The sequence below is a fragment of the Taudactylus pleione genome, unplaced genomic scaffold (assembly GCF_031769625.1).
Source record: "Taudactylus pleione unplaced genomic scaffold, aTauple2 ptg000217l, whole genome shotgun sequence".
NCBI lineage: Eukaryota > Metazoa > Chordata > Amphibia > Anura > Myobatrachidae > Taudactylus > Taudactylus pleione.
Window position 1 is genome coordinate 5,750,876 of NW_028284619.1, and position 14,622 is coordinate 5,765,497.

At 42.7% G+C, this 14,622-nt stretch overlaps 1 protein-coding gene across 1 annotated transcript in view; it reads right to left on the reverse strand.

Moving 5' to 3' along the window:
* The window catches only part of LOC148517436 (uncharacterized), a 94,076-nt gene that overhangs the window by 8,325 nt on the left and 71,129 nt on the right, over window positions 1-14,622 (reverse strand). The window contains exons 2-3 of the mRNA XM_088478711.1: window positions 9,921-10,021; window positions 9,332-9,422 (exon numbers count right to left, since the gene is read on the reverse strand). Coding sequence (XP_088334837.1) covers window positions 9,332-9,422; window positions 9,921-10,021 — 192 coding nt within the window. The remainder of the gene's footprint in view (window positions 1-9,331; window positions 9,423-9,920; window positions 10,022-14,622) is intronic.

The following is a 14,622-nucleotide window of genomic DNA, read 5'->3' on the forward strand; positions in this document are numbered from 1 at the left end:
ATTAACCCCTGGAACGCCGCAGCGCTTGCCGCTCAGCTGCGGCCCGCTGTCCCAGGGGGGTAGTGGAAGCGCAGGTTAGTACCTGGCTCCACGCTGCAGCCAGTCCCCAGGGAGCCCCCTGCCTGGGGACTGTGGACCATGTGCTCAGCAGGGACCCGCTGCGGGACCCCCGCTGCTTACCTGCTCCCCCTTGAATCCGGCCATGGTCCGAAGCATCTGGGGTCACCGCTAGCTGTGACCCCAGATACTTACCAGCATCCCTGGATCAGTACTGGCGTTCTGGTACCGGCGGGGAGTAGGGGAGACGGCATGGACGTCAGCAATGACTGTCCATGCTGTACTCCCAGATGTGCAGCCACGGCTACCTTGAAGAAAACTTCAGGGGCTATTCATGTGCTCCGACTCCGAGCCGGGCACCAACGAAACTGAGATGCCTTGGCTCGGGGGCGGGGTATAGGAGAAGGACCCTAGTGCATCCTGGAAGGCTGAAAACTTAACTATATGGTGCCCGATGCCTGACGTCATCACCTATACCCCAAGGTATCCTGTGGATACCCTATGGACCCTGATGTAGAAAGTAGGTTTAGAATAGTTACAAATGTGTGAAGCTCAATATTTACAGTAATGTACATAACCTAATAGGAGCAGACAATTTCCTGAGCGATTTTGCTGCATGTAGTACTATCAGCGTCATGATAAAAATACAAAACATAAATCTATACTGTATATGGCAGAGGTGGGGAACCCTTTTTCAGCAGAGGGCCATTTTGATATATAGAACATTCACGGGCACGGTGCAGGCCACACCCCTGCCATGTGACATCACACGGGGGCGGGCCAGAATCCCTGGTGATTACAGCAATGACCAGAGCATCCTGAGGATGCTGTAAGGGCAGCGCTGTGACTGTCTGAAGTGTCCTAAGGACGCTCCAGGCGGCACTGCTGCATAGATTTTGGCTGTAGGGTACCATTCTAGGCACCCTGCTAGCCAGATGAGGCTAGCAGAAAAAGCTCAGAGGGCCAGACTAAATGATTCCGTGGGCCTTAGGTTCCCCATCCCTGGTATATGGTATTGGCACATTTACTGTAATAAAACACTGCAAAAGGACAAAAACAATCCATGTATAAAATATTACTGTTGACATAACCTGGTTTGATAAAGAGAAAAAAAAAAAAACACATTTTAAGCAACACTAATTATTATATCTATCTATCTATTTCAACATAGATCATCCATAAGTTTGGCATTTGCTAGTAATAAAATGGACAAGCCCTTAGATGTATGTTTATAGACTGGATTCCTCCTCGTGGTGCACATCTCCTAAAAAGGGAGGCTTACTGGATACACTTTTTGGACACCTTGTCGCCTAAAGGACTAAATGAACAGAACTCTATTTTTCTTTAAGAGAGGTGAAGTTTTTTTCTGATATGCCTCTGACAGAGAAGGTGGCTGCTCTAACCTGTTGGTTCATCCACTGAATAAACTTTATTGCCTGCCATTTCATCTTTATTTTATTTGTATATATTTTTTTCACGATATAGGGTTTTCTTTAAGTTTTGAATATGATTGGCTTATATTTCAGAGTATTTGTATATGAAGTGTTAGTATAATATTATATTCCACTTTGGTGATACCTATGTGGTGGAGCTATGGGTGCGATACCGTGAACACTCACATTAGATTTTGGTATGGTTTATTATCTTCTTAGGTACCAGCACCGCAATTTGGATTGATGGTTGGATAGATTATTTAGTATCGACAAAGTGTGACTTTTAAGACTTTTGTTTACATATTGACTGCTATCAAGTGATCGAGGGCGTGGTTATTGTGCGCTCCATGTAGGTTGCAACGCAGGTGAATGCAAAGGGCTGGATCCGATAACGCTGCTTCAACACTGGCTGATCGACACCCCGAGACTGAAACTTCCAGCTATGGCCCGTATTCAATTTGAGGCAAAATGTCCAGACTTTTCACCTGCTGGACTTTGCCTCCTTCGCCTGTTTTCCAGGTGGAAAAGTATCTCGCGCGTGCCCGCTATTCCCCATATTCAATTCCAAAGTAGGCGAAAACAGGAACAGGCGAAAAAATACGGGAATTTTCGGGAAATAATTGTAGGACCCCCTAAAGATGTCCAGACCTGGGGGAATCACTATGGGTACCCCCGTTTTTGCATGCAGAAGAAAGTCGGGGTTTTAAATAGCCGCGGCAGGTGTTTTTTTCCCTGACATTGAAGAAGTGATGCAGAAGAGCACTTAGCTTTTTTTTTTTGCTTTTAAAAATGATCCCATCAAATCTGGGGTAAATGAAAATGGGTACTAGCTTTAAGTCCCTAAACTAATTTAAAATTCTGCTAATTTCCTATTCTAGAAAACACCTGCAGCATACTTACAGAATACCCCTGAACCAATTTCGCTATTTTTAAACACTGTTCCCCTATTTTTTTTTATCTCCCCAAAATTTTAAATGATTTTTTTGGGGTGTCCCGATTTTTTTCTGTAACTTTTTTTTTTTGCATATTTCATTTTAAAAGGGGGTAATCCCAAGGGTGCAGGCTATTTTTTTTTTAAGCCTGCACCCCTATCCGCAAATTCTGCATTTTTTTCCCCGTTTTTTTTACATTGACTTTTCGCACCGGCAAAAAGTAAATGTAATTGAATATGGGGATATTTCAAATAGGCGAAAATGACGTCATCGACAATAAATTATCGCCGATTCCAACATTTCGCCTCAAATTCAATACGGGCATATGCATTCCACTAGTATGGAACGCATGTGGGGTTTAGTTCGTGGTGCAGTATATTGGTGATCATTTAGCTCTGCTTAACGAGTTTTTGTACATTGGGCGTATGCTCTGCCACTGTTAATGGAGTCTATTCATAATGTCACTGCCAAAGGCTTACTGCGATCAGCTGACCGGAATTTCCAGGTATGCGTTCTACATCTGTGGAATGCTGACATACGCTGTCTGTTTTATACGCTGTCTGTGGTAAGCAACGCCGCCTATACCATCTCTTTTTAATGACATGCTGCACTGTTGTATGGATTCACTGCTGCTGTATCTATGCACACACTATTGATACGGCTACTAAATTGTGTTAGGCTGGTAATTGTTAATGAATGAAGTGGGAGTGTTCATAGTATGGTACTTATAGTCCTACTTGGACAGTCTGGTTTGTGACTGACTGCTGAGCATTGGTCTTGAAAAAGGTCTTGTTATAGACCGAAACGTTGACCCTGCACATGTACCCTGTTGATCTGCTGTGAGTAACACACTATTGCTTCTAACAAGTCTGGTGAGTGTGGACAATTTTTTATACTATATACTACAATGCCCCGGCACTCCAATCGCCTACTCGGATCATACGTGTAGCTGGCTCTGGTGCCCTGTTCGGGGGTCAGCGCCCCCCAACATAATATCCACAAGCAAGAGGCAGCACTCCAGTCAGTGCGGCCGAAAATCGTTTGTTCGCTAAATAGCGAATGCCTGCTATTTTGAGTGACAGGAGGAGGCGTATGTGGGTGGTAACAGGGGAAGGTGCTTGAAAACTGGGAGTGGAAATCAGAACGCAGGCGTGCTTAAAGGTCAAAACGGGCGTTTTATGGGTGTGCATAATTAATACAGCAGCTTCGTTAAACACGTCAGTTGGTTGATTTATAGTCAGAACTGCTCGCAAGATTGTAGTAGGAAAAACCAACCACAAGAATAGCGAGCAGTTCATACGCTGTTCGATGTACTCAATTAATCTCTTAAATAGCGGACATGACGTAGGATGCGAGCGGCCAGGGGGCGTCTTTTTCCAAATTACGACCGCAAGTTTTGTTCGCTCGTTCAGACATAGAGGCGTGAACAGACCGCAAAGTGCGAACGGTTCATTTGAATAGCCACCCCTTTTTAATGAACGAGCGAGCGCAAATAGTGTCCGGCTCTGAATCAGGCCCTAAGTCCCTTTTAACTTAAAACCCAATTCTTCTTCATAACTTCCCCTGCAGAAGGATTGCCTAAATTATGGAGAGTTCACAGCAATCATCCTCTCATTAGCTATTATATGACTCTAATTGCGATGTGGGATTGTTGAGATGTTCGATATGTTGGAAACGATACAGCAGATTTTAAAAAATCGCACCTAACCTGTATGCGGATTTCAGCTATGTGCATATGATCTTCCAAGCTTCCAGCTATCATTGAGACATCAATTTGTATCTTATAAGGCAGCTCAAATATGACTTGTCTTTGATCTGGCTATATCTAATCACACCTGAAGGCCAGATTTAATACACTTTGGTTTGACTACTCTTTTGTATATAATGGCAGATACCTGCTGTGTAGGGTTTCCAGCTTCATAAAGTCTAGGTAATCAATATGTGGCTCCAGACAAAAAGACCTTGTTAAATTTGGTTCCTTGTCATAGGATGCCCTCAGAGAGATACATCCTAACGACCTCCAAACATCCTCTGCAGAGTGGCAATAACATGATAATGCACTATATAACACAGAATACACAACCTAATAAGGGCAGTCAGATTTCCCGTCTTCAAATACTTTACAGTTACAAAACCAGTTCCTCTAGGACAGTGGTTCTCAAACTCTGGGGGTCATTCAGACCCACTCGTGAGCAAAGGACGCTCGCAAGCGGGTCGATGTTGTGCGAATGCGCATGCGCACGATGGAGGGAGCTCCATCGTGCGCATGTGCGAGACCTGGCGAGTGACGAGGAATATGTCGCTCGGGGTCTCGCACCAAAGGGGGCGTGCTGTCGATGGTGAGTGACAGCACGCCCCCTTTGGTGGGCGTGCCGGGGGCGTGGCTGCCAGACGGAGGCGTTCCCATGGGAACGTCTACCGTCTGAAGCCGGCCCCACTGACATCAGTAATGATGTCAGTGGGAGTGATTTTGGCTCTGATAGAGCCAAAATCACTCCTGGGCTTGCGGCAGTGAGACCCTACCACAGGGTCTCGTCGCAAGCCCGATGGACGTGATAGTCTTGACCATCGCGACCATCTTTTTGGCCGCTCGCATATGCTGTGGGTGGTCACCCACAGCTATGCGAGCGGCCAGGAGGCCGCTCCATTTTCAGGTAGGAGGGCACTGATTCAGAGCGTTCGGCTCTGAATCAGGCCCTCTGTCCTCAGGATTCCACACAGTTCACATTTTCCAGGGCACCCAGTGAGGACTTACCTGGTTCAGCAGCTCCAGCGGTGATATCCCAATGATTTCCAGCTCATAGTCATGTGCTTCTAATGGTGTGCGTTTCCTTATCCCTCCCCCTAGTGCCTAACCCTTACCTCCCCTCCTGTAACCTAACTCCCATCCCGCAGTCTAACCCTCCGGCCCATGCAGACATTTCACATGTCAGCATCGACATCCTAGCTGTCGACGCTGGTGTCAACATTGTAAACGTCAACATTATGACTCCATCCCCCCCACCTTGTGTCTCAAACTACGGGTATATAGATCTGTGTGCCAGCAAGATACAGGCATAATTATTATTATCCAGCAATAACAGTTTTCACTGAGAATCTGTTACGGCTGCAATTTTAGTTCTAAGTTTGCAATACTGCCTGGCAACGGTAAGAGTACTCTTACGAGCCAATTCTTGGGTCCACTTCAGTGTATAGAAGACCTGGTTTGTGGATTCACCCAATGGGCAGTGATACCAGAAAATACTTGGTGGGGAACAAAAAAGCTTTAATTAGAGAATGCATTTTTTCTTTCTATCATTACTCCCTGCCATCTAAGATAGAGATAAGAATATTGAATAGGCTGCTTTTTCCGACAGGGGCTACCTTGATAGATAGAGGCCCCATTTACAGCCAAAACATTTGCTTTCTCCCTTGTTAAAATAGATTCCATGAACATCCCACAGAACTTCAGTACAGCCAATTCTTCAGCCAGGTAAATTTGGATTGTCTATACCTTTCTTCCCTCTCACAGTGCATCCAGAAAGTATTCACAACGCTTCACTTTTTCCACATTTTGTTATCTTACAGCCTTATTCCAAAATGGAATTAATTCATTTTTGTCCTCAAAATTCTACACACAATACCCCATAATGACAACGTGTAAATAGTTTTCTTAGAGATTTTTGTAAATTTTATTAAAATAAAAAACAAAGAAATCACATGTACATAAGTATTCACAGCCTTTGCCATGAAGCTCAAAATTGAGCTCAGGTGCATCCTGTTTTCACTGATCATCCTTGAGATGTTCCTACAGCTTAATTGGAGTCTACCTGTGGTAAATTCAGCTGTTTGGACATGATTTTGAAAGGCATACACCTGTCTATATAAGGTCCCACACTTGACAGTGCATGTCAGAGCACAAACAAAGTATGAAGTCCAAAGAATTGTCTGTAGACCTCTGAGACAGGATTATCTTGAGGCACAAATCTGGGGAGGGGTACAGAAAAATATCTGCTGCTTTGAAGGTCCCAATGAGCACAGTGGCCTCCATCATCCATAAATAGAAGAAGTTCAGAACCACCAGGACTCTTCCTAGAGTTGGCCGGCCGTCTAAACTGAGCGATCGGGGAAGAAGGACCCTAGTCAGAGAGGTGACCAAGAACCCGATGGTCACTCACTTAGAGCTAAAGCATTCCTCTATGTAGAGAGGAGAACTTTTCAGAAGGACAACCATTTCTGCAGCAATCCACCAATCAGGCTTGTATGGTAGAGTGGCCAGACAGAAGCCACTCCGGCCCGCCTGGAGTTTGCCAAAATGCACCTGAAGGACTCTCCGGACCATGAGACACAAAATTCTCTGGTCTGATGAGACAATGATTGAACTCTTTGGCATCAATGCCAGGCGTTATGTTTGGAGGAAACCAGGCACCGCTCATCACCAGGCCAATACCATCCCTACAGTGAAGCATGGTGGTGGCAGCAACATGCTGTGGGGGATGTTTTTCAGCGGCAGGAACTGGGAGACTAGTCAGGATAGAGGGAAAGATGAATTCAGCAATGTACAGAGACATCCTGGATGAAAACCTGCTCCAGGGCGTTCTTGACCTCAGACTGGGGCGACGGTTCATCTTTCAGCAGGACACCGACTCTAAGCACACAGCCAAAATATCAAAGGAGTGGCTTCAGGACAACTCTGTCAATGTCCTCGAGTGGCCCAGCCAGAGCCCAGACTTGAATCCTATTGAACATCTCTGGAGAAATCTGAAAATGGTTGTGCACCGATGATTCCCATTCAACCTGATGGAGCTTGAGAGTGCTGCAAAGAGGAATGGGCGAAACTGCCCAAAGATAGGTGTGCCAAGCTTGTGGCATCATATTTAAAAAGGCTGTAATTGCTGCCAAAGGTGCACCAACAAAGTATTGAGCAAAGGCTGTAAATATTTATGCACATGTGATTTCTTGTCATTATGGGGTATTGTGTGTAGAATTTAAAGGACAAAAATGAATTTTTTCCATTTTGGAATAAGGCTGTAACATAACAAAATGTGGAAAAAGTGAGGCGCTGTGAATATTTTCCGGATGCACTGCATGTCAAGCTGTACTCAGGGGCGTATTAAGAGAGGAGGGGGCCAGTGTGCATTCCCCGTCCGTGGCTCCCCCCCTCTCACACGCTGCCAGCAGCGGACTGACTGCAGCAGTAGACTAGTCTGTGTTGCGTATGCATAGGTCACCGGGAAAATGTTGCGGCTGGCAATTTCCCCACTGCGCATGCTCCAAATGTAGGGAAAATGGCTGTGACCGCCATTTTCCAGGCATTCTGTGCAAGTCTGCTACAGTCGACGAGGGACTCCGGAGAGGTATTAGAAAATGTGGGTGCAAGGTGTGCACCCCATTATAGATACGCCCCTGGCTGTACTTGTTAAACTTGCTGAAGTGTGGCATTTACTTTGCATTTTGAATACAGGAATTCACCAATACTTAGGACAGCAGGAAGATCAGGATATACCATTCAAGCAAAAAAAATTAACTTTCAAGTTTGATAGGTTTTCCATAAAATGACAGTTCCCTGCTGACATCTTCTCCCTAATCTGTAGATATGTAGCATATTTTCTAGATGACTATGTCATTGCGTATTTTAGCTGTAACATGTAACACAAGAATAAAACAGCGCTAATGCTAATTAGTGCAAATCTGAATTAATTTTAGATTTGTGATTTTGATGAATACAAATTTAGAGAGACCACAAGTGAAAGTACTAAAAAGTCATAAAATAATTTATAAAAACAAAAAGTATGGAGCATATTTGAGATTTCCTTTAGCCAGTCTTCCATGATTATACATGTACAGTATTGTCACCGGAGGGGAGCATATCCCTACCTACTGACTGTATAAGAGCGGAGTCCCTATCTATGAGATCTCAGGTTACCATATTTAGTTTACATTTAAGTTTTGCGTGCAACTTGATTTTTCTATTTATTGTTACCAACTTCGCTTATTTATATTTGCACTCATCAATATTAGCGCTGTCCCATTATTATGTGTACAGATGTGCCCACATACATCTAGCCTCTTTGCGCATTAAAACAGCCCTTCTAGTCGCACCATGCTGTGGCGAGATTCTGTAGCACAGAGGGTCATTTAGTGCTACTTCTTCCCTTCAAATTAATCATCTTCCCTAAATGATGTGAATAGGACACACAAGCAGCTTCTGCTGATTAAAATGATATGCAGCATGCCTATATTCTGTGTGCAACTGCATCTGCATGCAAAATGCTACGTTAGTGTCAGAGCCGCTGACACTAACGTAGCATTTCGCATTCAGATACAACAGAAGCGGCTTGTGCGTCCTATTGGCATCGCTTTGCAATAGACGCATTTAAAAGGGTAAAGGTCGTATGAAAAGACGATCGGCACTACAGAGTCGCACGGAGCTCGCACGTTATGTGGATTATTATTATTATCCTTCTTTATTTATATGGCACCACAAGTGTTCCGCAGCACCTTACATAGTACATAGAACTAATAAGTGAACAAGTAACTTACAGTACAATACAGTGCAGTACAAGGACACAACTTACATACATTGCTGCAATAGCGATTAAAGCACTCACAATAAGCAGCCGGGAGTTGGCAGTCACGTGTTAGGTGCCCTTATGGGGAGTAAGGAGTAGAAGAAAATGTATAGAGGAGCACATGAGTGAAGAGGTCCCTGTTCGTGAGAGCTTACATTCTAAAGTGGATAGATATATGTGGACACATCCGTAGTATCTTTCTTTTTGTGGATTTGTAATCCACAGGAACAGCATCTTATAGCAATATTAGGTGAGATCATATTTTGCATTTTATTAATTTAATTAGCATCGGGAATAATTTGTTAGTTCAAAGCTCTTTCTTGGTAACATAAGTATAATGTGTATAAAGATGAAGTACCTCGTCTGAGTCATCTTGCAGTCTGTTGGTGGTGCTGTTGTCTAACTCTTCCTGATGACTCTGGAGAACAGAGTATCTGTAGGTAATATTACTGAAAAATAAAAAGAATTAACCAGATTGTCTCTGAAAATGCGCATTTCTCTGTGCAAATGTATCGCCGAGAAATAACACTGATATCACAGCTTATTTGTACATCTTATCGTAACAGCAGAGCATTGTTCTGAAGAATTAGAAGAAATGGAACAGAATGCCTGTGTCATATCTCAAGCTTTATTCCCTATATTTTTATATCACTTCTAAATGAGATTTATTCATTTCCTGCTAACACTATCTACAGAAACCTTTGTCAAACAAAGCAGCACGTCGGGGGCAGTTCTCATCTTAGACGATTAAATGTACTGTAACAATCCTGTTTATTTGGATCAGAGGAGAAGGATAAAGGATTGCATAGTACAACTAATACACTGGAGGAGATCTGACCAATTCTTGACTTTTAATCAGTGAATAACAAGTCTCTACTTTTCCACAGAAGACTGATCATAGCCTAAATGTGATCTATATGTACAATGAAATCGGACGTCGCTCTCACCTTTCTGAGCAGCAGTACTTTCGGACAATAAAAACAGCCGCCAACACCGCCAGCAATGCGACCACCACTACAGCAGCGATTATTCCTGGGTGAACTCTGATCTGCAATAAGACACCACCATTAGCATGTGTCTGGACATTTAACATGGATTTTATAGTGGGTACATATAAATAAAAATCACTGGGCTTATGGGAAAAATTAGCAAAGCGCAGTAAACGTGTGCAGCTGGTGATGTAGTCGCTAACCTTATTAAGATGCCCTTCTCGTCACATGTCTGTTGACAAGTTTGCTATATTACACATGAACTGAAGCTACAGCAGAGTTCATGTTACCCAGGATCTGCTAAATGATGGAATGCAGGACAGACCTGATACAAGTATCCTCCTTACCCATTACCTAGGCAGTGCCGTAGTAACAGGGTAGCTGGGGCGCTCGTCCCCACACGACATATGCCATGGTGCCCCCACAATGGCGAGGTGGCAACTGGGGTTTGTGTGTGGCATCATGTGAACTGGCGGTACTACAGTGTGTTTAACACCTCTGTTGCTGGGAGTATTTATTTACACATTATACTTTTTAATAATATCACTAGCATATTTTATTGGTAGGGGTCCCCACAAGCCTTAATCCAGCCCTACATCTAGGGATTATTTGGCAGCATCAAAACTGCATCACCACAGGGCAATGTAGATTTTGCATAAATGTCCCGTTACGTATAAACTCTGATTGACGCGATTCGTAAATGAAGAAGTATAGCTGGAAAGTTAGCAAGCCTTCTAGAGAAGGTCAGTGGAGGAGTTGCCCATAGCAACCAGATTCCAGACTATTCGTTATCTAGTACTTTCCATAAAAGAATAGCTAGAATATGATTGGTTCCTAGATGAATTTCTATATTGGGTACACAAGCTTGATACATAACTTCAGTTTGCAGTCCCTATTCAGTAGACTTGCAGTCGGAGTAAGTTAGCAAAACCCATTGTATCTGCAATATCCCCTGCGTTAATCATTTGTTAAATAGGTCCGAAACATTAAACATACAGAAAAGGACGCTTTCACATAAATCAAATAGTGAAACTTTACAAAAATTGTCCCCTAATTCTGAGCCGGCTGTGCACATTGCTTTATTATACTGTACATTGTATGCAAAGATCACGTTGCCAGGAGCCAAACTTTACTGTTACCAGAGCCACAGGCTGCAGCTGACAGCTCACAGTGCAAACAGAGTACAGCATGGAATCCGCAAAACAGGTTTATAAAAGTAATGACGTAAAATGGATCCCGGACAATAGTGACCTAGCTAACTTTGAATATACGCTTTTACCAGGATAATGTAAGATTGCTGCTGTCACGAAGTGTGAACCATTTTTTTCGGCAGTTTAGCAGATTGCTGGAACTGGTCTATATTTTATGCCTGCCAGTGTCATGCTACATCTGCGGCTAATGACATTTCCTGCTCATTTTGCTAAACATATCTAGGAAGAGTTACAGGTGACGTTATCACTTTCAAAGCATCAACATATTTTAATATAGTCTCTTTGAATTGTTCAAAAGGTGTACATATTACTTCATACATTTTAAGTATACACAATGTGAACCATCTTCATGAAAGCTCTGTACGGATTTATAACCTGTCTTCTATAGTGCAAGGCTCCTTTATATTGCCATATGAATGAAAGATTAACAAAATGCATAACGTTACAGAAAACTCATGTGAATTTCTATATCAAGAGACTGTTTAAAAAAAAAAACAACAAAAAAAAACCACACATATAAGTGAACGTCTCCCGTGAGAATCAGTCACAGAGGGCGGGATGCATCTTCCATTACACCAGTATGCATGAAGAAAATTGCAAAGGACAGCTCTCTCGATAAGTACTGTCTTATGCAATAGAAGGACTTCCGGGTTTATGAGCCAGAAGTCCCTCTACACATGCGTCGTATGACTGGTTCCCTCTCACAGCACCTTGCAAAAGGCTTCTATTGGGCAACGCCATCTGAAGACGCCGTTGAACATCGGCTCCAAACTGCAGGAGGTCCAAAGCTTGGTGCAGATGAGAAATGCAGTCAAACCACCGAAAACTGCATTTTCGGGGGTTTACTGCATTATTGATGATGGCGCATCCCACCCTGAATCTTCATGAGAAAAATGGCTGACATCACTGGGAAATAAAATTGCTGCTTAAATACAGATCACGCATGTTATTTTACATAAACAGCAGTGCTCAATGTTATCAACTGCAGACCTGAATACAATTCACAGAGAAGAAACCAGCTCGATGTTACCAGGACATTCTGATTTTATCACATTGGTTCTACAGTACAGATAAATATGGAAAACTCATCTGATACAATCCATGCTGAATTATTGTGACACTGGGATTTAATACGGAATAGAGATCTGGGCACCCAACAGGCGACACAGGAACCACAAGTCTACTTTTTAGAGGGGTGGAGGGGGGGTTAGGATTAGGGAGTCTAGCAGGGATAGGTTTGGGGGGAGATTAGGGTTAGGCATTCCCCCCGGGAGTGTTAGCTTGCAGTAAGGAGGGTTAAGCACCACTAAAGGGAGGGTCGAGGGGGGGGGGGTAGTTTGTCGTACTTATCTGCCTCTGTCGGGATCTTCATCCTGTCGGGCTGCCGTTGGCATTTCAATCCCATGCCCTCTGAACAGCAGCAGGAAATAATGTATTGATTTTGAGTGGTGCATTTAGTGGCCATATTGCCGTGTTTTACTGGTCAGTTCTATTTTCAGCATATTAGATAAAGATGTTTAACATCTTTGCTGCAGTCACAGCGAAAAGCCCTTATTGGCTTGCCAGGTTCTGGGAGACACTGCTAGTGCCAGGCGTCTTTCTGCTGAAAATGCATTTAAGTTGCAATGTGATGCGACTAGGAGGCACCAGCAGGCTGCGCTGATTCATTGGATATGTGACACTTGTATATCTGTGTGCGACTGTATGAGGTGTTACAATGTATACAGCTTTTTTCATTCCAAGTTCCGTTCTGCTTTATTTACAGACTCAGATGTACAAGCGTCGCATATCACATTAATCAGCATAGTCTGCTTGCCTCTCCTAGTCTCATCACATTGTGATTTAGATGCATTTTCAGCAGAAAAAGATGCCCGACGCTACTAGAGTTGCACATGAACTAGCACACAGACATCTGTACATAAGATTGTTAGATTACTTGGAATGAACATTAAATAAAAATATAATAAAAGAGCAAGAGAGAGAAAGAATTTTATCTGGTTCTTCTTGTTACTTGTACGATCATGCGAGTCCATTATAGACACACTTTACTGTGAGTGTCTATATAATGGTATTTGTAATTATATATATATATATATATATATATATATATATATATATATATATATATATACATATATATATATCCCCCCAAAGTGAGGCCGCACTCGCATCTTCAATGAAATAAGCAATCACTGGGGTGTCTCCCAAACCCACTTGCGTAGATAGAAGCATAGAAACAAAAATATTGGGGCACTCACCAGGTTTCTTCATGCATATAGAAGTTGCCGTTTATTCCGCACATATTGTTAAAGGTGTTATAATGCTCGTTGTAGGTGATTTGGACATCTGTACATGCTGTGTTGTGTTGGTTGTGCTTCCTGATGAAGACGTTTGAGCATTATTTATTTATTAACAGTTTCTTATATAGCGCAGCAAATTCCGTTGCGCTTTACAATTTGAATCAACATTAACATTATACTGGGTTGTAAAAGACATACATACATACATAAGGGTAAGAGGACCCTGCTCGCAAGCTTACAATCTATAAATAGCACCTTTAACAATATGCGAGTAATAAACAACTTTTATATGCATGAAGAAACCTGGTGAGTGCACCATTTTTTGTGTATATATTTTTTTTAATTATTATTATTTTGGAATTTTTCATTTTTAACAGTAGTTGTTACGGATATGGTCTGTCCACTGTGTTGGAGTATTAACACTCCGGGACAAGGATATTAAATGACTCAATAAAGAGCCCTTTTACCTTTACTTGTAATAGTGAACATTTCTTTTTGCTATAGCTCCTGATATGTGCAAGTAAAAAAATGTTCCATGGTCGAGTCGAGGCTTGCTATCTATTAGGGTTTTAGACTGCCACGGGGATAATTTGCTAATAAAGCTGAGTCTTACCATTTCTATCTCATATTATATGAACTGACCAAGAGATAGTTACACATTGAGTCATATATGTGAATGTATATCACCATCATTAGCAGGTTGAGTTTCCACACTGTCTCCGTGTATTACAGGTATGTCTCATGCACTTGCAGTGTGCAAACATGTAAAGTGTTATTTTTTATTCTCAGGCATAATATTCCTAGGGGTATGTGCCTGCTTCCAAGCCATATGGTAGCCGAGTGCTCTACTGCCCAGAATATGTATTGTGCACACATACATAATAAACTTCCCCCCATGTCAGGCTCTATCCCTACAGACATCTAACGCAGTGGAACCTGCACATGCAAATTAAGATCACATTTCACAGCAGAGTTGCTTCCTCTAGCTGAGTTAAAACCATCTTAGTGAAAAACAATTACCAAATGTTCCAAGGTGAGCACCATATTAATAATCACTCTGCCAGATGTAAAGCAATAGTACTGTTCTGTGTAGACCAGCAATACTGCTAAACCCCTAGGAATATTGGCAATGGTACGTACGTTTGCATA